General features: G+C 45.3%; 1 protein-coding gene across 1 annotated transcript in view; it reads right to left on the bottom strand.

Annotated features, from left to right (window-relative positions):
• Nucleotides 1-24029, bottom strand: part of MAST2 (microtubule associated serine/threonine kinase 2) — a 231077-nt gene that overhangs the window by 57973 nt on the left and 149075 nt on the right. Inside the window, exon 6 of the mRNA XM_075616224.1 lies at nt 6341-6416. Within this exon, the coding sequence (XP_075472339.1) occupies nt 6341-6416 (76 nt within the window). The remainder of the gene's footprint in view (nt 1-6340; nt 6417-24029) is intronic.

The following is a 24029-nucleotide window of genomic DNA, read 5'->3' as shown; positions in this document are numbered from 1 at the left end:
GTGGGGGGAGAGAGACAGCACGTGGGGGGAGAGAGACAGCACGTGGGGGGAGAGAGACAGCACGTGGGGGGAGAGAGACAGCACGTGGGGGGAGAGAGACAGCACGTGGGGGGAGAGAGACAGCACGTGGGGGGAGAGAGACAGCACGTGGGGGGAGAGAGACAGCATGGGGGGGAGAGAGACAGCATGGGGGGGAGAGAGACAGCATGGGGGAGAGAGACAGCATGGGGGGAGAGAGACAGCATGGGGGGAGAGAGACAGCATGGGGGGAGAGAGACAGCATGGGGGGAGAGAGACAGCATGGGGGAGAGAGACAGCATGGGGGAGAGAGACAGCATGGGGGAGAGAGACAGCATGGGGGGAGAGAGACAGCATGGGGGGAGAGAGAGACAGCATGGGGGGAGAGAGAGACAGCATGGGGGGAGAGAGAGACAGCATGGGGGGAGAGAGAGACAGCATGGGGGGAGAGAGAGACAGCATGGGGGGAGAGAGAGAGACAGCATGGGGGAGAGAGACAGCATAGGGGGAGAGAGACAGCATAGGGGGAGAGAGACAGCATAGGGGGAGAGAGACAGCATAGGGGGAGAGAGACAGCATGGGGGGAGAGAGACAGCATGGAGAGAGACAGCATGAAGAGAGACAGAATGGAGAGAGAGAGAATGGGGAGAGAGACAGACATAATGGGGGGGAGAGTGAGACAGAATGGTGGGGGGGAGAGAGACAGAATGGTGGGGGAGAGAGTGAGAGAATGGTGGGGGAGAGAGAAAGAGAATGGACGGGGGAGAGAAAGAGAGAGAATGGGGAAGAGAAAGAGAATATGGAGAGAGAGACAGAATGGGTTGAGAGACAGAATGGGAAGGGTGGAACGAGAATGGAGGTATGGGGAGGAAACGAGAATGGAGGGATGGGTTGGAGAGAATGGTGTGTGTGTGTGTGTGTGAGAGAGAGAAAGGGGGGACAGAGAGTGGCGGAGAGAAAGGAGAAGGGGTGCAGTTGGTGATGTAATTTGTTTTATAAATATTTTTTTTCACGTGTACCGGTTTTTACTGGTCACCCTAATTAGTAATGACTGTCTGATACAGCGAGGTAGGCTCTGCATACCAATGTATACATGTTACATTTAGTCAAAGGCACGTTTTAAATATAAAATGCTTTTGAACACTGTGGAATCGCAAATACAGACACTTACAATTTCACTCCACAGTGGATCAATACCCTTTGTTTGTGCTACAAAAACATTCTGCTTAGATACAGGAAAGAGTCTGACTCATACAATCAATAGTTGAGAAATACCCAGTTACGATTCGGCGTTCTACTCTTCTATTGCATCACTTAACAGATTTTCTTCTATTTCATCATCTTTTTTATTTTTCTTAAATTGTGAATGAGATTTTCTTAAACTACTGGACCTATTTTCAGAGCAGAGCAAGTTGTTGAAAATGAAGGATTCAACTTTTTGATCTTGTGTGACCCAATTTAGACGATGGTACAAATGAAAGGTTCACATGTATTGGTAATAGAACTGCCAAGTTTTGTACTCGTTACAAACTTCTCTTTTTACGGAGAGGCAAATAAATACACATATACAATATATGTGGGTGAGAAATCTAGAACAAGAGACAAAAAGCCCTATTGCTACATCCAACTTGACAAATTATATACTAATCTGTTTGTCTAGTTGGATGTAGCACTAGTTCATTTTGTTTTTGGTTCGATACAAGAGGTCACAATCCTACTAGCGCTCCTTTTGACACATTAATAATGTGGTGGATTTGGGTTCTGAGCTTACAGGGGCTGTGTATGTTTGTAAATTTCAGTTGGTAAAACTTATTGGAGGTTTGCAAAGCACCGGTGAAAGGTCCAGGACATTTGGTTGTAGCGGTTTCGCTGACCAAATGGCCACCGGTGCTTCTCGCAAGCTGCATCCACCGCCGGCTATGGTAAGTAAACTGCCTACCCCAAAACCCCCACCCTAAGGCCTGGGACATAGTAAGCGCTTAAGTGCTGCTGCTCACTTTCGCTTGCTGCCGCTCGCTCTACCAGGAGCTTTTTGCTGTCCTGACAGAGGAGACAGCAAGCGCTTGGGAGGCGTGTATCACTGTGTGTGTGTGTCACTTTGAAGTGGTCTGTGTGTTTGTGTGTCACTGGGGAACGTGTGTGTGTGTGTGTGTGTGTGTGTGTGTGTGTGTGTGTGTGTGTGTGTGTGTGTATATTATATAATATTTAAAAATTAAAAAAAAAAGACATGTTGTGAGAATAAATTATTTATTAACATTGTGCAACTTTGAGAAATATATTCACGCGCGCACGCACGCACACACACACGCGCACGCACACACACGCACGCGCACATGCATACACACACACACACACACACACAAAGGCACACACACACATACACACAAAGGCACACACACATGCATACACACACACACACACACACACACACACACACACACACACACACACACACAATGCACACACACACACACACACAGGAGACATGGATCGGGGCAGAAGGGGGACAGACCGTCAGGGGGCGGGCCGGGGGCGGGCGCGTCACTGGCCGGGGGCGGGCCAGTGACGTCACGGAGCTGGTTCGCCCTCATTGGGCGAACCGCTCACGTGACCGGCCTGTCTCGCCGGCAAGCGCAGGTGAGCCCCTACTAAAGCCGCTCTAATTGCGGCTGTAGGGGCTCAGTGCTGAGCGGGAGTGCGCCTCAGCACGCTTCCGCCAGCAAGCAACTAACATGTCCGGGGCCTAACCGCTAAAACTCTTCAATTAACCCCCTACCCTAAAACCCTTAAATTAACCCCCAACCCTAAATGCTAAAACCCTTAAATTAACCCCCTACTCTAACCAGTAATAAAACTTACCTTAGAAGCGGCTGGTGGCGGAGCTTCCAGCAGTGAATCAACTGCAGCGGAAGGTTTGTCAGCGGCAAAGCAGCGGTGGCCATTTGGTCGCGGCAAAACGGCCGTGACCAAATGTCCCAAGACTGGTAGTTCACCAGTGGAATGGGCTACAAATGTCCCAAGACTGGTAGTTCACCAGTGGAATGGGCTACGGCTGCGCTTCACGCACGCCTGTGAGGCTGGCGGCGCGTGCAGCCGAATTCCCCGGTCTGCAGAGAGCTGCAGGGTGAAAGAGAGGGGGTGTGACTGAGGAGTGACGGGGAGCGCGGCTATGACATAACCCGGCAGGTTCGCCCTCATTGGCTGAACCGCCGGGGGGCGTGGCCTAGCGCTCCGTCGCTCGGTCAAATCTTAATTTTCCTGACTCCTGGAAAAACTGTCGGCTCAGCGCGCTGGCAACCCCTCGCAGCGGGCCCAGCCCCATTGAGGGGCAGCTCTTGTCCCCGCAGCGCCCGTTAAGTAGCCATTGGGGACCAAGCCTAAGTAAGACAACTCTCCTTCCATTAGAGAGATGAGAGCTTTTTGCAGGTGCAGCAGTGTTCAGACCTACAGAGGGGGCATACCATGACGTGGTTGAAGGCTGAGAATGCCTTGGCCAAAGAATTGAACTAAATTACCCTTGTTTCTAAGAAGAGAAACAGATCAGTATTTGACTATATAATTTGTCAAGTTGGATGTAGCTCTAGAGCGTTTTATTTTTTGTTCTATACATGAGGTCACAATCCTAGTAGCTCTCCTTTTTGGCACAAATATATATATATATATATATATCATGTGGTGGGTTTGAGTTCTGAGCTTACAGGGGCTGTGTGGGTAAGAAATCTAGGAACATGGCACCAATGTTGGGTTGTTTTTTCATTCTAAAAACCACTGAATATTATTAGGAGCATCCCAACATTTTAGGTGGATCTTATGTCCTTGTAAGGCCGTGATTATACCGAAAATGGCAAACTGCACGCAGCTATAACAAATTGCTTGAATGTAATAAAAGTTTACATAACTTGCGCAACGCGTGCACAGACTCGAACTGCAGGGCGACGGACCAGAGAACAGACCTGGGATTTTGTTTTTAGCAGGCGACGCCCGCGTCACGTTAGCGCTTCAGCCAAGGAGGACGAACCACTCATGGTCACGCCTTCGCCACGCCTCCCTGTCTCCTCTGGGTGCCTCCTGTCTACAGTGCAGGTTTCGGGCGTGCACATCGCAAGTCACGAAAACGCGCACGCCCAGCTGGAGCTGATATAATCAAAGCCTTAGACCAAGCTCATACACCCCGCTTGCTTGCGAGAGTGCGAGCTCTTGCTGCTGCAGCACAAGCGATCTGTGCTCAGTGTTTGAGGCGATGGGGGGGGGGGGGGGAGGGGGCGTGGCTATGACAACTCGGTCGCTCTGTCGTGCGCGCACTAGCAGCGGCCTCAAGGGATTCTGCACTTTGTGCTTGGTGCGTGCTCAAGCGCCATCGCACACAGTATAAGCTCAGCCTTAAGCAGGTAGTGATGAGGAAAAGTGTGTTCATTCTAGAACAATTAAAGGAGTAAGTCTGCCTAAAAAGCATTGATGGGACCCCCCTGCTTCTCAAGATGCATACTTCCAGAGACGCATCCGTTACTGTCCCCTCCAGGCCGACCAATACAGAGGTTTACGTTGCCGCGTCACGTGGGCCAATAGGAAACCGCAACATCATCTGGCTTCCTCCAAGAGGTACCAGCAGCACCTTTAGGCTGTGCTGCGGTTGCTGGAAAAATCAAATTGACTTGACTTCCAGCGTTAAAGCCGTCATGTCACTTTTACTATAAGCGCACGCGACGGCGGCAATACATTTATTTTGCCGGCACTATAAGCGCAGCCTTAGGGCTGTTCTATAGAGGGCGCGCTTGCTACGCCATGAGTGCGCGCGGCAGTTATAGTTGGCTGAGGTTAGTCAGCCTTTCTATAATGGTACCGCGCGCGCACGGCCGTGAGCGTGGAGCCGACTGACGAGAGAGAAGATGAAGAAAATTATTTTGCGCCGCTACCGCCGCTTTTAGTGTGTGTGTGTGTGTGAGAATAAGTACACAAATATTTTTTTATTTTATTTATCCCCCCCCAGCATGTCGCTCCCAGCAGCACGGACTCTCTACATACAAAAAGTGTGCGCCACGTGCACGCGCGTTCGCACAGGCACGCGCAATTACTATCTAACAAGCCTTAGGCCTCGTCCATGTTGCCTGCGTGCTTGCGGAAGCGTGCTGACACGCGCTCCCGCTCAGCACTGAGCCCCTACAGCCGCAATTAGAGCGGCTTTAGTAGGGGCTCACCTGCCCTTCCGCGCGCTTGCGGAAGCGCAGGTCATGGGGGAATTTAAAATTCCCCCGCTTGCCGGCGAGACAGGCCGGTCACGTGAGCGGTTCGTCCAATGAGGGCGAACCAGCTCCGTGACGTCACTGGCCCGCCCCTGGCCAGTGACGCGCCCGCCCCCGGACCGCCCCCTGACGGCTGCTGAGAGCGCTTGCGGTAAGCAACCGCAAGGCGAGGGAAAGCACTCGCTTTCCCTGAGCCTCAGCGCGCCTCATCACGCCAGCGTTAAGCGTGTCCGATGCCTTAGAGGGAGGTTTCTCGAGAAGCAGGGGTTCCAGAACTGAAATTTAGCTCTGGATTCCCCTCAGTTCCCACCTAGCAGAACATATGGAGATCCCATAGTCCCTCCCCTATGGAATGGTTAACATATAGAATAACATTTGTGAAAAATGAAATCACATTGTCTTCTTACAGAGCTGTGAAACACATAGATTACTGCCCTCTTGTGGTAAAATTTACCCAAGAAGCAGGAGCAGTGTAATTAAACATTACATAGCAACCGATGCCAACTACAGAAGAAAAGCAGCTTTCAAATGAATAATGTATTTACATATAAATGTGTATTTCTTAGATTAAAATGTAGGATATTATATGATTGATCCTGTATAATGCATTAAAGACAATTACCACAAAACTAAAAAACTCTATATTGATTTCATTTTTATGTTGGAAGATTTGATGCCTAGCTTTTGCCGTAATTTGGATTCCCTAAACTCTCCTCAATTTGGGAGAAAAATACTAAATATGCTACAGAGCCTCCTCTTTCATTAAAGATGCCTGCATTGCATTTTTGATAAAGGATCAGAAAAAACACAACCTCATCAATAATGGCCACTTATACTGAATCTCTGGATACAACATTTTTCTAAAGAATACTAATTTTATTAAAAACAAATAAAAAAAAAACCTTCAGCTATAGCCAAGTCATTTATTTATAAAATTGTTTGTTTTATAACAAATCATCAACACTGAGGTTAGAGATTATAATCTTCATCCAAAATTGTGGCAGGCACTCATCCTCAGGAAAATACATGCCACAGCATCCATCACATGGCTTTTTATAAAGAAGTCTAGTTCTGTCGCTTACCTCCGTGCAGGAAGAAAGGAAAAGTGAGCAGCGGCATTTGGAGAGAAGTTACGTGGACTGTCCAGTGGACTGTTACCTGTTTGAAGAAGACAAAGAAAGATTTAGGACCACAATTCACCACTGAAACAAAGGCCAAGGGAAGGCACAGATCATGTCCTAACAGTTGTTATACTCTGAAGTAGACCACGGCAGAGGCTAAAATAGAACCAAGTCAATGACCAAACCATGGTTTGGGGTTTACAAGTTTATCTGGAGTTCATTTTTGTACCTGGACTGATAACAGTCCGTTTGGGAGCCAAAACATCAATGTATCCGATTATATAATTCAATACCATTTACCTTCAAGCTATTCTTGTATCTTGTCTTTGACTAGGGTACGAACGTAAACTCCACAATGGTTCACTTCAAAGGATACAGTTTATGCTTTTCCTGTTGCTTGGCCATACATTATTTTTCAAAATACATGCCATCCCCGAAGGGCGATTGGGAAACATAAAAGCGAAATCCCCCTTCTAATGATCGTGATTTATTTTAAAATGTAAATAAAAATGTATAACAACCAGTGCACTCACAAATCTACTCCAGTAAGAGAGCATGTCAGGCTTCCAGCGCCTATAAACCAAACTATGTTCCAGCGCTGCCGTAAACCACCACCACCTCTCACTCAGTCTGTCCAGACCTGCGTTGTTACAGCACTCACACCACCTCAACGTGTTTCACGTCTCCAGTTCATCGGAAAGGGCATACGAGATGTGTGCGGTGGAGCCCATTTGAATATCCCATCGTGTGGCAGGTATCCAGTTTGTTAACCATTACATGTCTAAATTGCTCAGGGGGCTGCTGGTTTACATATATTATATGAAAGGTAACCCAATTAATATAAACTCTATTAATATAAATATATAATATAAAAATAAAAAGCACATATCCTAAAATGTAGTTATAGGTAAAAACATCTGCATAATGGTTTATAAAAGGGACATCCATCCTAGATAGATATATCCATATATTTTATACAACAATGTGATATACCCTAACCAATAATAAAAATATACATAAATAAAAATGTAATTGGCTACCCAAATAGATTTTGTATAAAGTAATACAATATCCTAAATGTAATAACTATATTTTTAGGTATTACATATGTATAGTGTGTACGTATTAATTGCACATTTTCTTTGGGTGCACCTATATGTATATTGTTCTATACTTCAAGATTTCATTATATTGAATTATATTTCAGCACTTTCTTTCCATTATGCACTTCTCTCGAACATTATTATAATATTATTGGCACATGCACTAAGAATGAGACATTTCATTTCAGTATTTTAATACGCGTTAATATTTTGTCATATAAAAGTGAACCAACCCCACAGTAATATAGAAAATGTTTAATCACAATATTAACTAAGTAAATGCAAATATTTTGTCATATAAAAGTGAACCAACCCCACAGTAATATAGAAAATGTTTCATCACAATATTAACTAAGTAAATGCAAATTACCCAAATATTTGAATATCTAGATCAATTTAGTAATTTTGTTTGCAAAATCCATACAATTTCAGATGTGTTTAGGCAAAGTCTGAGTACTAAAAAAAACAAAAACTATAGTTAGAATATTGTATTACTTTATTTATCATCAGTTTGGGTATACAAAATATTTACACTATATCAGGCATGTTTCATATTATTGGTTAATATCTCTTCTCTCATAACATTGTATAAAAGAAGGATTTTAATACAATATATACGATTTCAGGTGCTATTGTTCTATAGATACTGCTATAGTTGTGATGCACTAGATTTACCAATAGACTTTAGGATATGTGAGTTTTTAAAAAAGTTTTTTTAACATATTATTTGCGTTTGTATTAACCTTTATAAAGCCCCAACGTTGTATACACCTTGTGCTACATGGGCCCTGGCACGCCATCGACCCTTATGACGTACCAGGTATGTCAGTCATGAGCACTTGCTCGTTTTTTAGCGGGTGATCGGCTGACGGCCTAGTCCCACAGGAGCGATCACATGACCAAAATGTGCTGGTGGACACCTGGCAGTCAAATGGTTAACTGGATTCCCTTTATACAACGAATATAAACATGTACAGGTTAACAAATTAAAAACCAGACATGGACGGGGTATTTAAACTGACTCCACTGTACACCTCATGACGAAGAGGAGACACGAAAAGCATAGAGCAGGTTTGAGTATGATGTAACCATGGAGGTCCACCCGGACAGACGGAAGTGGTGGCGGTCGAACATCGTTTGAAGTGCGTTTTTACGGTTTAGGTTTCAGAGTGCACTGGTGGTTTTATATTGTTTTTACATGTTAAAGTAAGTCACTTGATTATTAGACGGGATGAGGTCTTCTGATTCCTAAGCACCCTTCAGGACTCTCGTATTTCTGAAATTGGACTGCGGGGGTGACAACTGGCTATTCTAAACCTGGAGTACCCAGACTGAATTAAGAGTAGGGATCACTTATAGAGCTTTATTCTACACCAGTTGTGCGCAAACTGGTGGGCGCGAGATTTTTTGGGGGGGGGGGGGGGGGGCGGACGACACGGGCGGTTGCAGAGGTCCCGCGCTCTCCCCCCAGGCATTTAAATTAAATGCTGGGAGACCGTGCGAGGCCTCTGCAAGCCCTACTTACCGGGATTCAGTCGGCTTCAACACGCTTGACCATGGCAACCCGGCGTCAAATGACACCGCGGGTCACGTGATGTCATACGACCCCGCAGCGTCAGGTAAGGAGGGGGGCGGCCAACAAAGACGGTAAGGCAGGGGGGGTGCTGCAAAAAATGTTTTCGCGCCCCTGTTCTACAATACCGTTTGTTATTGGACATTACACATCGGTAGAGGTGGTTTTAAATGTTTGCATGTTTTTTGAATTTTTTTGTATCCAACACTACAGCAGGGGTGGCGAACTCCAGTCCTCAAGGGCCACCAACAGGTCAGGTTTTAAGGATATGAGGACTGGAATTGGCCACCCCTGCACTGGTAGACATTGATATGTGAAAGGGCACAATGGCATTAAAGCGTCAAAATGCACTTTAAACTTAATGACTACATTTCAATATATTGGGGGGGGGGGGGGGGGAAAGCTGCTCTATGGTTATAGCCACCACGAGAAGATCACTTTTAGGAAACATTTTAATTCATTTTGCTGTATACCGATGACAAGAATGTAAGGGTATTGTTGACACAGTATAAGGCTATGTTGGGCTATATATATATATATATATATATATATATATATATATATATATATATATATATAAACAAGCAAAGCAAGAAATAGACTGTATACTGTGTGACCAAAATACAGAGCAGAGACCTCATTGTGCAGTAAACCCCTGGATGGTAAAACACAAAAATGTGACTTAATTCAAAGAAAATACCACCTAAAGCTTGTGTTTACACAGGAATAACTAGCAGCTTCCATAACTACTACATCTGCTGCTTTGCATTACTTCAGCAAGAGAAAAAAAATTGTTTAAAAATGTAAGTTGGGTGTTTCAAAGAATCCCATGCAGCTATGCGCCTATATTCCTTCCGCAGGTGCAGATCACTTTCAGCTGGATTTATTGCAGACCACAAACTCAGATCTATTGTTATGCAGATGTCATGGAAAATCACTATGAAGGCCGACACTGTTTGGGCTAATCTCATGTGTGGGTTAGTAAAATTAATTCTGCTGCCTGAAAAGAAATTTGCATTTCATCTTGCATGTTAAGCATGTCACTAACTTACAATACAGCATACAATAGTAATTCTAAATTAGCTTCAGATCCATACTTTGTCTATCTACAATTAGCACTGTGTGTACCAGTCAGTCTGAAAATACTGGCTCATTTACATTAGGTTCCCTTTTTTAAAGATTTAATAACTCCGCCGGAGCTTCCCCCTCAAAATCTATTTAACACTTCGTGAACTCAATTTGCAACCAGAAGTTCCACTGAAATACAGAAAAACAAAAAGAAGCATTTTCGCTGGACAATTTGTGACTATTATATTACTGAACTTGGTAGTGATAACTCGAGCTATGCTCAGCAAATACTGTATTACAAATTATCTTTCATCTGGAGAAGTACCCTGTGCACCAGCGCTCTTGAAAAAGGTAAAACCGTCCACAGACAAATATTGATCACTGGCAACTTAAAATAGGATTAATCTCACTCCCAAAAACGGCAATTATTATATTCTTAACAGTGGTCTCAACTTTAACGGTGGGTCAAAACTATCAACAAATTTGAATATGCATTCAAGGGGGGGGGGGGGGAAATCTACAAACAAAGGGCGGCCTAAAGATGAGGGTAAGAAATACATGTCATGGATTGCCCTTTTCAAGGTCCAGTTTAGAGAAAAAAATCATTTCTGAACAAAAAAGTATAATTATTTAAGGATGCCAAATCAATCAATTTGTTTACAAAATAATGATCTTGGGGGGGGGGGGAGAGGGGGAACGGCCCCTTTAAATAGATAAACATTTTTGCTTGTGTGTCCAAGTTACGGTGTGTTCGAAAAATGTTTCGGAAGTATTTGTTGACAATAGAGAAAACCGTTTCTTAATTTCCTGTGACTCTGACTCGCCCTCCTGTAAACGCGGTAGAACAATATTCTTTCCAATAAATCAAATATCTAGTCTTTTTTTCAAAGCTGGATCCATTGTGAAGTGACTCCTGAGATTAATGTGTAGCAATTACCTCCTGGAATATATTGACTGAGAAGCATTGTGCCATGGACAATTTTATTGGAGTGCGGGAGAGCCACTAGTTTCGCAACCCTGGCCATCTTCAAAAGACACTTGTAGCCTTTAACCCTTCCTATTTCTTTGCCAGCAAAAAGAAAAAACTGAAGTAGTTTAATGTAATTACTATAAAATGGTTTATGCTACAAATAGCATCATACCGCAAGAGAATAGCGTAGGATAAGATTTTAGATTTTTCTTAATTTAGCGTTTATGAACAATGAAAGTTGAGAAATTACTGTATATGAAAGGAAGTCCCAAAGAATTCATATCAACTCAACACATTGATCTTCAAAAGTCCAAGGATCCCCAAAGAGATAGCCCAGGAAATTGCAGATTTTTACTCTGACTTATACAACATCCACCCCCCAGACCAAGACCCGATCAGCCGCAACACAATTACACAATATCTAGAGCAATGTAACCTCCCATCCCTATCCCCCGAGGAGGTAGAGAGTCTGAACAACAACATCTCCCAAGAGGAACTCTCTCAGGCTATCAGTTCACTCAAGTTAGCCAAAACTTCGGGCCCAGACGGTTTTCCAAACTCCTACTACAAAATGTTCATGCCGACCCTCTCCCCCTACCTATTAGACATGTACAATTCCTTCCTTCGAGGGGAGCCGATACCCGCCACAATCACAGCAGCAAATTTAGCCATAATTCACATGGAGGGTAGAGACCCGCTACTATGCGGCAACTACAGGCCCATCTCCCTATTAAATACTGATCTCAAAATCTACAGTAAGATCCTGGCAAACAGGCTAAACGCAATTCTCCCTAGACTCATACATGTAGATCAAGTAGGCTTTGTGTCTGGAAGACAGGCCTCCGACAATACCCGCAAAATTGTGGATATAATTGACCACGTGCATCTCACCGGTTCCAAAGCAATGATTCTGAGCCTTGACGCTGAAAAGGTGTTCGACAGAATCAAGTGGACGTTTTTAGACCAAACAATGCTAAGGTTTGGCTTCTGTGGCCCTTATTTTGGAGGGGGTGAGAGCCCTCTACCAAAACCCAACGGCGTATGTTAAATTATCAGGCGGCTTCTCTGACCCAATAAAAATTAGGAACGGGACCAGACAAGGTTGCCCGCTCTCCCCCTTGCTATTCGCCCTAACCATTGAGCCCTTAGCGGCCAAAATCAGAGAAGAAAAAAGTATTGAGGGGATCCACATTGCGGAAAGAGAATACAAAATTTCTCTATTTGCTGACGATGTGATTTTGACCCTCGCGGACCCCCATACCTCCCTCCCCAACCTACAAAGGCTACTGACCCAATTTGGGTCAGTCTCTGACTATAAAGTTAACATGGACAAGTCAGAAGCCCTAAATATATCCCTCCCACCCCAGACGTGGAAACTCATTCAAGCTAACTATAAATATAAGTGGAGTTCCACCTATATTAAATATCTTGGGGTTAAAATCTCAAATTCCTACAATACCCTCTTCCAATATAATTACCCCCCCCCCTATTCGATCAGATTAAAAAAGACCTGGAAACTTGGAAAAAACATCAAATTTCCTGGTTTGGGAGAATAGTTTCTGTTAAAATGAATGTTCTCCCAAGGTTATTGCATAATTTCCAAACCCTCCCAATTATGGTCCCACAAGTGGCCCTCAAGAACATCCAATCACTACTGCTCCAATTCATTTGGAACGATAAAAGGCCAAGAGTCCCAAGGTCAGTGACGCTCTCATCAAGAGCTAGAGGAGGTGTGGGGGTCCCCGATATCGTCAGGTATTATCTCGCAACACAACTGAAGCAGGCCGTAGTTTGGAATTGCGACCCGGCCTCAGCCTGTTGGCTCGCAATAGAGTCTCATTACGCGCGTCCCCACTCCCTCCAAGCGGCTTTGTGGACCACAAGTGGTGGCGGGGCTGGTCCACAGAGGTTCGACCTAGGAGCAATGAGATGTACGTGGGACGCATGGCTTAAAAGCAAAGGGAAATATGGTCTGCTAGCTTTCCCCTCACAGCTCACTCCAATTTTTGGGAACCCCAATTTCCCGCCAGGGTGTTCCCCAAGACAATTTGACCAATTCCAGAGTCATAATATTAGGATGGTTGCCGATCTGCTGCAGGAGGAGGAGATATTAACCTATCAGGCGCTGAAGGACAAATTCCAGATCCAGGGCCTTCACCTGTTTAAGTATTTACAATTTCGTCACTTCCTACTATCTTTATCCCCAACCTCCAAGTTCCCCCCGCTGACCAGATTTGAATCCATATGCATTAAAAATACCTACCAAAGAGGCCTGATCTCCAAGATATATAAAGGAATAGAGCCAACATCCAGCCTCCCGAATCACTGATACATGCAAAAATGGTCGGAGGATCTGGGCCTCCAAATAGACCTGGAAGACTGGGAGGAAATTTGGGAGCAAGCCGCTAAAACATCAATCTGCACAAAAATAAAAGAAAATATCTATAAAATTATATTTCAGTGGTACCTGACCCCGGCTAGGCTGAGCTAGGTCTTCCCTGGCACACTGGATCTGTGCTGGAGGGGATGGGGTCAAAAGGGGGACATGGCCCACATTTGGTGGTCATGTCCGGAGATTCAGAGGTACTGGACCATGATCCAGACGCTCATTTACGAGACCACGGGGCTCCCCATTCCCCTGGAGCCTCTGACCATGGTGCTGAGCAAACCCATCGAAGATCTTCCTCCGCCGATGTCAAGGCTGATCACGGCAATGCTGACAGTGGCCAGATGTTCCATAGCGGCCGCCTGGAAACAGGTTAAGCCCTCCTTGAGAACTACAGTAGTCAGAAAAATCAATGAGGTCATGACTATGGAGAAGCCGACAGCTATGCTCCAAAAGAAGATGCCTCAATTTCGGAACACATGGGGCCCCTGGTTAGAGAGATAAAGCCCAAAAAGGCCAACCACCTAGACCTTTAGTCCCCTCCAGACAGCAGGAGAGAGATTCAAGGAAGCCTCTGGACGTACCTTTACCCACACCCCCCCCCCACCCATTCACCCATTCCCCTCCCCCTCACTTGTTTGTTACCCTCTCTCCCTCCCCTCCTTCCCCCCCCCCCTCTCTCTCTTTTCCCCCTATGGAAAATGTGAAAATGTTACTGGTCACCACCTGATTGTATTGAGTTGAAATGTTGCGGGCTCGTGACATTTCTGTATGTACTTTTATATGTGAACGTGTCCAATAAAAAAATTGTTACAAAAACAAAAGTCCAAGGATCCCCAACAGAGCGGCTGTTTTAACTTGCAACAGGATGAATGGTTGCCATTTAGAAGCCTCCAATTAGTTTGTTCATACTAAAATTCTGGTTGGTGAACACGTACACATGTAGCGAATTGTCAAAGATGCATATTTGCTTGTTAATAATTATGAATAAGTTGCTTCATTAGGTGCTGTGACGGTGAAGTGGTAGCCAGGCTCACTAATAAAGGTTTAGCCCGTTTGGTTACCTCTGATCCATGTTTTGGGGTTCAGGAGTGCAACTCTTGGGCCCAACCGTTGTAAAAACATTACCTTTCCAGGGATGCCAGCAAGCAGGGATTGCTGTGGTATGAGTTTCAGGGGGGAGGGGCTTGCCGAGGGTGTTGTCAGATTGTGTCTATCTAGTCAGGGCCCAGAGTTGCTGGCTCCCCTAAAAATGTACCCAGGAATCAGGTCGGATGCCTGGATGCATGTAGACACATTGTCTCGGTAATATCTCCCCTTGAAAACGCTTGCGCGACTCACCCCTAGGGGTCCCTGCTTCAGCACAGCCCAGAAAAGTAAATTGAGCCTAGGGATGTGAGGTGTCCCTGAAACAGTCAAGGGGACCCTAGGTTAATGGAGATACCCAGTAAATGCCCAGGTCACCCAGAATCGGTATAGGGGTTCTGGGGGTACTCCAATCATCTACAAGGCTGTGAGGGGACTTTTAAAAGTCTAGTCCTAAGTTTATTGTATAGAGTGTGGGGAATATGTCTAGTAAAAAATAACTTGCAGCTTCTTATTCCATTTCCCATAGCCAAAAGACTTAGAATATTTTTAAAGTCTATATTTTATGGATCAGTGTTTTTTAAAGCAGCAGTTCAAGCAATATCCTACATATGTGTTCTTTTTTTTTTTTAATAAATCAGTTCTTTACCTTGAGAAAATACTTGTAGCCTTTAAAAAAAACTAAAAAATAAAAAAATGTTTAAAGACATTTTTAATGTTTCTAATGTAGGAAGCATTTCCAAAGTGACAGCCCCGTTCCCTTTATAATAGGCTCTGGCTCGTGCCCCGCCCTTTCTCTAGCATTGCACCAATTGTATCTAGTAACTGCCCAGTCAATCATATTCCAGGAACTACATTGCTCACAATGCTGTGCAAGAACTGAATTAAATAACCCGGAGCAAGCGATCAATTACAGGAGAACAGTTCGATCTGCAGCTTAGCTAATCACTTGTCAGTGTGCAGATTGTATTGATGCACATATTGAATGGGGGGAAATATATATATATATATATATATATATTTTATAGAAACGGCAACTTGAACAGCAGTTTTAAAGTGTATATTTTATGGAACAGTATGTTTTAAAACATATTTGTTTGTGCACAGAAATGAGATGGGACTTTCAGAACCAATGCTCTGACAGGCCACTGAGCTACTAAGTGGTGCCAGGAGGTCAGGCAGGACATCTGCAGATGAAAGCCCCAGAGGATGCCAAAGGTAGCAAGACCATTTGGACAGGAGGGAAGGATTCAAGTATCCACATCCTGAGATCAATGGACGGTCTCTGCATTTCCATTGAACCCACAAGACTGGCAGCAGCCTGTCACCGGGGGTGGCATTAAGGGAACCAGGGCCAGAGGTGCCAAATTGCCCATGCCCTTGGTTCATTCAGATTTCCAGGTAACCCTGTTGTGTCTATCAGCTTGTCTCAATTAGCTGCGGAGAAATTTCTCACTCTTTGCCTTGGACTATAGAATTTTGTTAATGAAAGTCAGAGGTATTATAACCCCTTGCGCACATTAGATAGTTGGTTCTCAAGTGTTCTCTAAGGTCTCTCCAATCCTCTAAGGTTTTCTTATTCTAAGTTTCCAGTTTCAAGTATCCACCAATAAAAGGGCTGCTTCAGCAAAAGCTGCCTGGAATATTTTCTGTCCTGTTTTTCTAACTGTTATCGGGGATAGGATTCCCTGCATATATGAGAGTCTAAGGTTGGTACCCCAATTCCCAAGTAAGTGTGTATTTTTGCTGCAGTTTGTGTAAAATTGTGTGTTTGCCTTTTCCTGTGAATACATTTACAATTTATTTCATTAACTTGTTTTGCTCAATGCATGATCCTGGTAAAAAAAGGTGTAAATGGCCTGGTCTCCTGTGGCAGTGCCGACACCCAAATCCACTGGGGCTATAATAGACATTGTCCAAAGCCGTTAAAGTAAAGGCTCAGCAATAAATGACCAAAGTAGATTTGAAGCATGGTAGAACTGTATTTCTGTACTTCATGCGCAGAGATACAAGCGGGATGGCAAGAGAGTTGCTTCTCTCCAAAGTTCAGAGCTGTATTCCTGTACTCAAGGCACAGGGCTGACGCATGATAGACAGCCGTTACCACCTCTCTTTCTCACAAGAAATCTCTGACCATCATTACATGTTATACACTGTATACAGCTTAACCACTCCCCCTAATCAATAGCAATAGTCTCACATTTCCTAAAAGGGCCTCTTTCTTGTTTTAAAGTAATTATAACTCTAGTTTGCTCACTTCCCCCTGTCACTAACAGGACCTTCAGCTGCTACCTTTTTCCTGGTATCCTCTAAAAAGGCATATGTCCTTTTCTAACATAAATATACTTTAGCCAATGTCTACTGATTTCCTTTCTTCCTAGGACCATTGTGTCATGCCATCTGTTTTCTCATCCACCAAGAGATGGCATTATAATTGGCTGGCTCTCTCATTACCCGCTGCCTCCTGCGGGAGCGCCGGGGACCAGGCTTTGGGGTTGGGGGGGGGGGGGAGAGAACAAGTGGCGGCTCCCGCATCACCCGCCGTCGCACTGCCTCCCGACACCGCCTCACCCGTGGGAGCGCTGGGGTAGGGGGGGAGCATGAGCGCCGGGGCTGGGAGGGGGAACGAGCGCCAGCTCCCGCATCACCCGCCACCTCACACATAGCCACCGCACTGCCTCCCGACTCACCTTACCCGCGGGAGCGCCAGGGACCGGGGGGGAGGGAGAAATGAACGCCGGGGAACGAGCACCAGGGGGGAACCGGCAGGTCATGCAGGGGGGGGGGGGGGACTGTGATGTGGGGTGCAGAGAGGGGAGAGTGATGTGGGGTGCAGAGAGGGGAGAGTGATGTGGGGTGCAGAGAGGGGAGAGTGATGTGGGGTGCAGAGAGGGGAGAGTGATGTGGGGTGCAGAGAGGGGAGAGTGATGTGGGGTGCAGAGAGGGGAGAGTGATGTGGGGTGCAGAGAGGGGAGAGTGATGTGGGGTGCAGAGAGGGGAGAGTGATGTGGGGTGCAGAGAGGGGAGAGTGATGTGAGGTGCAGGGGGGGAAACTGATGTGAGGTGCAAGGGGGGAAACTGATGTGAGGTGCAGGGGGGGGAGAGTGATGTGAGGTGGAGACCGCAGCTGTGAAGGAGGTGGGGAGCGGAGGTGTGAGCGCGAGGGGGGAATTCAGCTGTGAAGGGGGGTAAATCCCGGGCAACGCCGGGTATATCAGCAAGTACATAATACAGTGTGCTGATTCAATACGCTCCTTATCCACACGAGTGACACTGTTCCCCCAGTTAAAATAACATAACCCATGATAACAAACAAAATTGCAGAGTTGTTACACATTTCAAGAGCCGTGTTTGTGCAGATTATCACAATATATATCTCACCATACTGTACCCGAGGGAACAATGAAGCCTGATAAATCTGTGCAGGATTTTTAGAACTATCAAATCCTAACTTTACATATGATTTTGTCATGCGTACAAGGTCATGATGCAAACTTTTCATGCAAACTGAGTCAGGAATGGTTTAGGTCACCTCTTGCATGAGATTGCATCAGACCAATCTAAAAACAGATGAATCAGATCAGAATTCCACATTCATCAGATAAGATCATCTTTCATCTTCATTCAGAGAAACAAAAATAAACAATACTGAGCAACACACAGAAAACAAATACAAATCTTACATTCCGAAGAAACAAACGTCTTATTATTTAGGGATGCCACGTTTATCAAGTTGTTTACAGATTTAGGATTACAGGACAGTAATCCATTTTAGAAGTGTATTCAAATGATACCACATTAAGAGTCATCTCATTTCGCAGTAAAAGTAGAGACTACAAATTGTGTTCTAAAAACAAAGCTTGAAGCAGATTGTGGCACGCAATGGATTTATTACTTAAGTTTTGCCTCCAAATCAGACTGCATGTACAAATTATGTCAAACATGCAGGACTTGTATCAATGTGTTGGGATCACTCAAATATCCCTCCAGGTGATGGATCTCACTGTTACCTCTACAAGCTGATTACTGATCCAAACAAGGTAGAAAAAGAAATCTGTTCATTGGAAGCAAAAAGCAAAACCGATTTAGTAACAACAGGACTATTTAAGGGCTGACTGGTTAGTACAGGCATACCCCGGTTTAAGGACACTCACTTTAAGTACATTTTCACTTTACATATATGCTCCGGTCCCATTGCGTACATTAATGCGGGGTATGCCTGTACACAGAAACTAGCATTTTGTATTATAACTAGGCTGAATCCTGAAGTATTCCCCTTTGGTCTGGAAACACCTTGAATTTGTGAAATTTTTAAAGACAATTGCACACCACTGTGTTGCAAGTCCTTTTTGTGCTTCAGGGGTTAACACCACAAAAGTGGAACTAACCATTTTAAGGCAAGTTCAGTATACCAGGTCTTTACAGTGTCCAATGCCCCCCTCACAATGAATTCTGCTTAAAAAAATAAAAACAGTTGTAACAGAGGATTTTTTTCCAATCTTTGATCAACCTCTTGAGTATCTCAGCTCCCAAATTAGTTTATGATCTTTTAATGAATTCAGAAGAGCATTTTTCGCTTCTGAAGCAAATGGCTAATCTCTGACAGTGACCCAGAGATCTAAATAATTTAATTCCCCGGAGAAACGCGACAAGTTAATATGCCTATCAAACACTTGCCAGGAAAGTCCACTGGAGTCTGGGGTGCATACAAATAACATATTTAAACGGAAGCTATCTTCCTTCACTGACATGAAGCATTTCAGATCTCCTGGAACTTTGCCTTCAGATTTTCCATTAAGCCGCTCGGTTTCCAAATCCATCTAAAATAATCTGTGCTTTAAAAGGAAACGTGATTTGAAAAGGACTAGAAAGGGAAAAAAGCAAAAGGTGTAGTTAGTATGGAATGACTATTAAATCGCTCATCTTAAACACTCACCAAGCATGTATCTGGAAATAGTGCTCAGATTCAGGCTCTGCAAACATTTGAGACTACAGTCTTTCCAGAAATATACGTGACATCTAATGGATGGACATTAACCGTAACATTCTCTTGTAGATATATTATTTTCACTCAGCTACCTTAATTCATCCATTTATTCTGGTTCCATTGCAAGTAACCATGGATAGGTAAACAAGTTAAAGATGCCATTAGTAACATAATATGTCAAAAGCAGAAACGGAAGCAAGTAATTGTGCTCAATTATATCCTGTAGGAGCTGTTAGATTTGAGTGACTCCTAACTTCAATTTGACTGTTCCTATTTTAAGCCATTTTAAAAGGTATTATAAACTGCCCTTTAGAATCAAGAGCCAAGGTAATGGGATTCAGGAAAAATATGATTGATCTTTTCATTACTCCGTTAGCTGATGGAAAAGTTGGAAAAAGTAGGCAAGAGGAAATCAGACTAACTCATATTTAAAAATAGTGAGATATACCAACACTAATAATGTGGCCAAGTGTAAAGTTTTATAGATGATGACCTGAATACAGCCAGTGTAATGTGAAATAAATACACTGAAAATGAATGTTGGAAAAGCAGTCGCAGTTCACTCATTGACATACAGCAGTCACTCTTAACTCAACCTATGAAAACTGCGAGTCTCCTCTTGTCTCATCAGGGAGCAAAATATTTTGGATTATAAACATTCACCCATGACATCCAATTTCTTGACTTTTAAGCAAGGTATCATTATATGGTCCAGTTGATAAAAATTATATATATATATATATATATATATATATATATATATATATATATATATATATATATATATATATATATATATACATATATATATATATATATATATATATATACATATATATATACATATATATACATATATATATACATATATATATATACATATATATATACATACATATATATATATACTAGCTGAGAGACCCGGTGTTGCCCGTGAGTTAAATTTTACGCTAGGAGGAGGGGGGGAGGGGGAGGGGAGACAGCGGACGGGAGGGTGGGGGGGGACAGCGGACGGGAGGGTGGGGGGTACAGCGGACGGGAGGGTGGGGGGGACAGCGGACGGGAGGGTGGGGGGGGACAGCGGACGGGAGGGTGGGGGGGAGACAGCGGACGGGAGGGTGGGGGGGAGACAGCGGACGGGAGGGTGTGGGGAGAGCTGACGGGAGGGTGGGGGGAGAGCGGACGGGAGGGTGGGGGAGAGTGTACGGGAGGGGAGGACAGTGGACAGGGGGGGCAGTGGACAGAGGGGGGGACAGTGGACGGGGGGGGCAGTGGACAGGAGGGGGGGTTAGTGGACAGGGGGGGAGGCAGTGGACAGAGGGGGGGGCAGTGGACAGGAGGGGGGGACAGTGGACAGGAGGGGGGGGTGGACAGTGGACAGGAGGGGGGGGTGGACAGTGGACAGGAGGGGGGGACAGTGGACAGGAGGGGGGTGGGTTGCTTATAATGTCCGGGTCTCTCCTCTCCACTCCCCCTGTATGTTTCTCCGCTCCCCCCTCTCTCTCCGCTCCTGCCCCCGATGTGACACACACACACAGTGTCCCACACACACAGTGACACACACACACAGTGACACACACACACACAGTGACACACAGTGACACACATACACAGTGACACACACACACAGTGACACACACAGTGACACACACACAGTGACACACACACAGTGACACACACACACACACACACACAGTGAGACACACACACAGTGACACACACACGTCACCTCTCCTTCCGGGCGCCGCCATCTTAGTTAGTCCGCGAGGGAGGAAGGGGGTCCTTACGGGCACCGCCATCTTAGGTGGCCGCGTGTCCCCCGCCGGGGAGGGAGGTTAGTGGAGCGGGAGGGAAGTGAGTGGAGCAGGAGGGAGGTGAGTGGAGCGGGAGGTGAGTGGAGCAGGAGGGAGGTGAGTGGAGCAGGAGGGAGGTGAGCGGGAGGGAGTGGAGCGGTCTTAGTTAGTCCGCGAGGGAGGAAGGGGGTCCTTCCGGGCGCCGCCATCTTAGGTGGCCGCGTGTCCTCCCGCCGGGGAGGGAGGTGAGTGGAGCGGGAGGGAGGTGAGTGGAGCGGGAGGGAGGTGAGTGGAGCGGGAGGGAGGTGAGTGGAGCGGGAGGGAGGTGAGTGGAGCGGGAGGGAGTGGAGCGGTCTTAGTTAGTCCGCGAGGGAGGAAGGGGGTCGTTCCGGGTGCCGCCATCTTAGGTGGCCGCGTGTCCCCCCCACTGGGGAGGGAGGTGAGTGGAGCGGGAGTGGAGCGGGAGGGAGGTGAGTGGAGCGGGAGGGAGTGGAGCGGGAGGGAGGGGAGGTGAGTGGAGCGGGAGGGAGTGGAGCGGGAGGGAGGTGAGTGGAGCGGGAGGGAGTGGAGCGGGAGGGAGGTGACTGGAGCGGGAGGGAGGTGACTGGAGCGGGAGGGAGGTGAGCGGGAAGGAGGTGAGTGGAGCTCCGGGGAGGGAGGTGAGTGGAGCTCCGGGGAGGGAGGTGAGTGGGGAGGGAGTGGAGCGGGAGGGAGGTGAGTGGAGCAGGAGGGAGTGGAGCGGAAGGGAGGTGAGTGGAGCGGGAGGGAGGTAAGTGGAGCTCCGGGGAGGGAGGTGAGTGGCGCTCCGGGGACGGAGGTGAGTGAGATGGGGGGGGGGGGAGAGAGGACAGAGAGAGTGTATGTGTGGCCGAGGGGGAAGAGAGAGAGAGGTGTGTGTGTCCTTGTCCTTTGGCCCGTCGCTCCGCCTCAGGCCAATGAGAGGTGTGCGGGGGCGGGCGGGCCAAGGGACCAATGAGATTTCCCCTAGGGACACAGGCCATGCAGACAGGCATAGTGCTTTCACTAATATAGTATAATATATATATATATATATATATATATATACATACATATATACACACACACACACATATATATATACATCAAAAACAAGGAACACAGAGTAGCGCTATAAGTGTGATAAGTGAGTAGCGCTATAAGTGTGATAAGTGAGTTCTAATGTGATGGTGAATAGGGCTAAATTATTAAATAATCAAATAGTGCTTATATAATATTACTAAATAAAAATTAAAGCAATAAGAAAATTAGAATAATAAAACCATATAACGTGAATATCAGAGAACAAACCAGTCCAAATGATGGAAACAGATGAGAAAAAAAATTCAGATACAGAGATTAACTGTCAGTCAAAATGTGGAGAAGGCTGCTCCTTGGTTGATCTAGCCAGATCAGAAGAATCTAAAAAACAAAGACAAAAAGAAGCGCCAGCTCCATGGCATAATATTGTTTGTAAAATTGACAATTTATTAAAAAGCAGAAAGTGGCCGCCAGGAATTGCACTCACTTCAAATAGTGAAAAAGCATTCAAGGGAGACAATCTGTAAACCAGCTGAGACTGTAGGAGGGTAGAAAGCCAGATATTGCTGTAGATATACACAAGAGGTAAATGAGGATACTTATCCGTGGCTGGGTGGAAGATGGTAGTCAGTGTAAGCAGGAGGGGTGGTGGTGTTAGGCAGGTAGCTGAAACACCATCCGTAGTAGGAAGATATCCAGTTGTCAGCTACTTCACTCCATGTGCCTGACGTGAAATCATAGTCCCAGCATTCAGACCTTAGAGCACCCAACTCCGCAATAACAACCTCTGTTTTGCCCGGAAGTATCCTCTACCTTTCTTCGTGTGTACTAGGAAATTGGCAGACCTCGACACAGCCTCAACCTGCGTGATGACGTCGGTGCGTAACTACATCACGACGTCCTGACTAGTTTCGTCACGTGAGTCAGAGAGACATACTGGATATATGTGCTTGGAACACTGTATCCAGATGGTCTCAATGACACAATTGATATTAGTACAGTAGTTAAATGGCTTATTCTGTGCTTGTTGTTGGGTTGTGTGTCCTCACGGAGGTCTGGTTTGAGCGATGTACTTCGTTCCCTTCGTGGTGACTGCACCCACCATACTTGTTTGAATAGTCAATTTAATAGTTTTCCCACTATCTTGATTTGACACAATTTTATAGATTTATTTATATTCTCATTCACTCATAAGTTTTATTTTCTTATTAACGTGAGATTCGCTTCGCTTGTGTGGCTACCATTGATCCTGACACTTGTGTTTCTCAATTCCTCTGATATACATGCTTATAATAGATTGGTTTAGTGTTTATGATACCAATGCTTACATTATAGTTTGATGTACAGGCAGTCCTCGGTTATCCGACACAATGCGTTACTCAAAATGGCGTTGTAAAGCGAAACACGTTTTCCCATAGGAACACTGTTTAAATGAATGGTTCCGTTCCTGAAGGCATTTGTAACACTAAAATACACCAAATATTTTATGCAGCACACACATAAATTATATAGTGTATATACTGTATTATATATATATAATATAACATAATAAATAATATATTATATAGTATAATATAATATTATATAGTATAATATTATATATATACACTCTTACGACGCTTTGCAACGTTAGTTTATGTGAATGT

The sequence above is a fragment of the Ascaphus truei genome, chromosome 10 (assembly GCF_040206685.1).
Source record: "Ascaphus truei isolate aAscTru1 chromosome 10, aAscTru1.hap1, whole genome shotgun sequence".
In the NCBI taxonomy this organism is placed as follows: Eukaryota; Metazoa; Chordata; class Amphibia; order Anura; family Ascaphidae; genus Ascaphus; species Ascaphus truei.
This window is presented reverse-complemented; position numbering and strand designations above follow the sequence as displayed.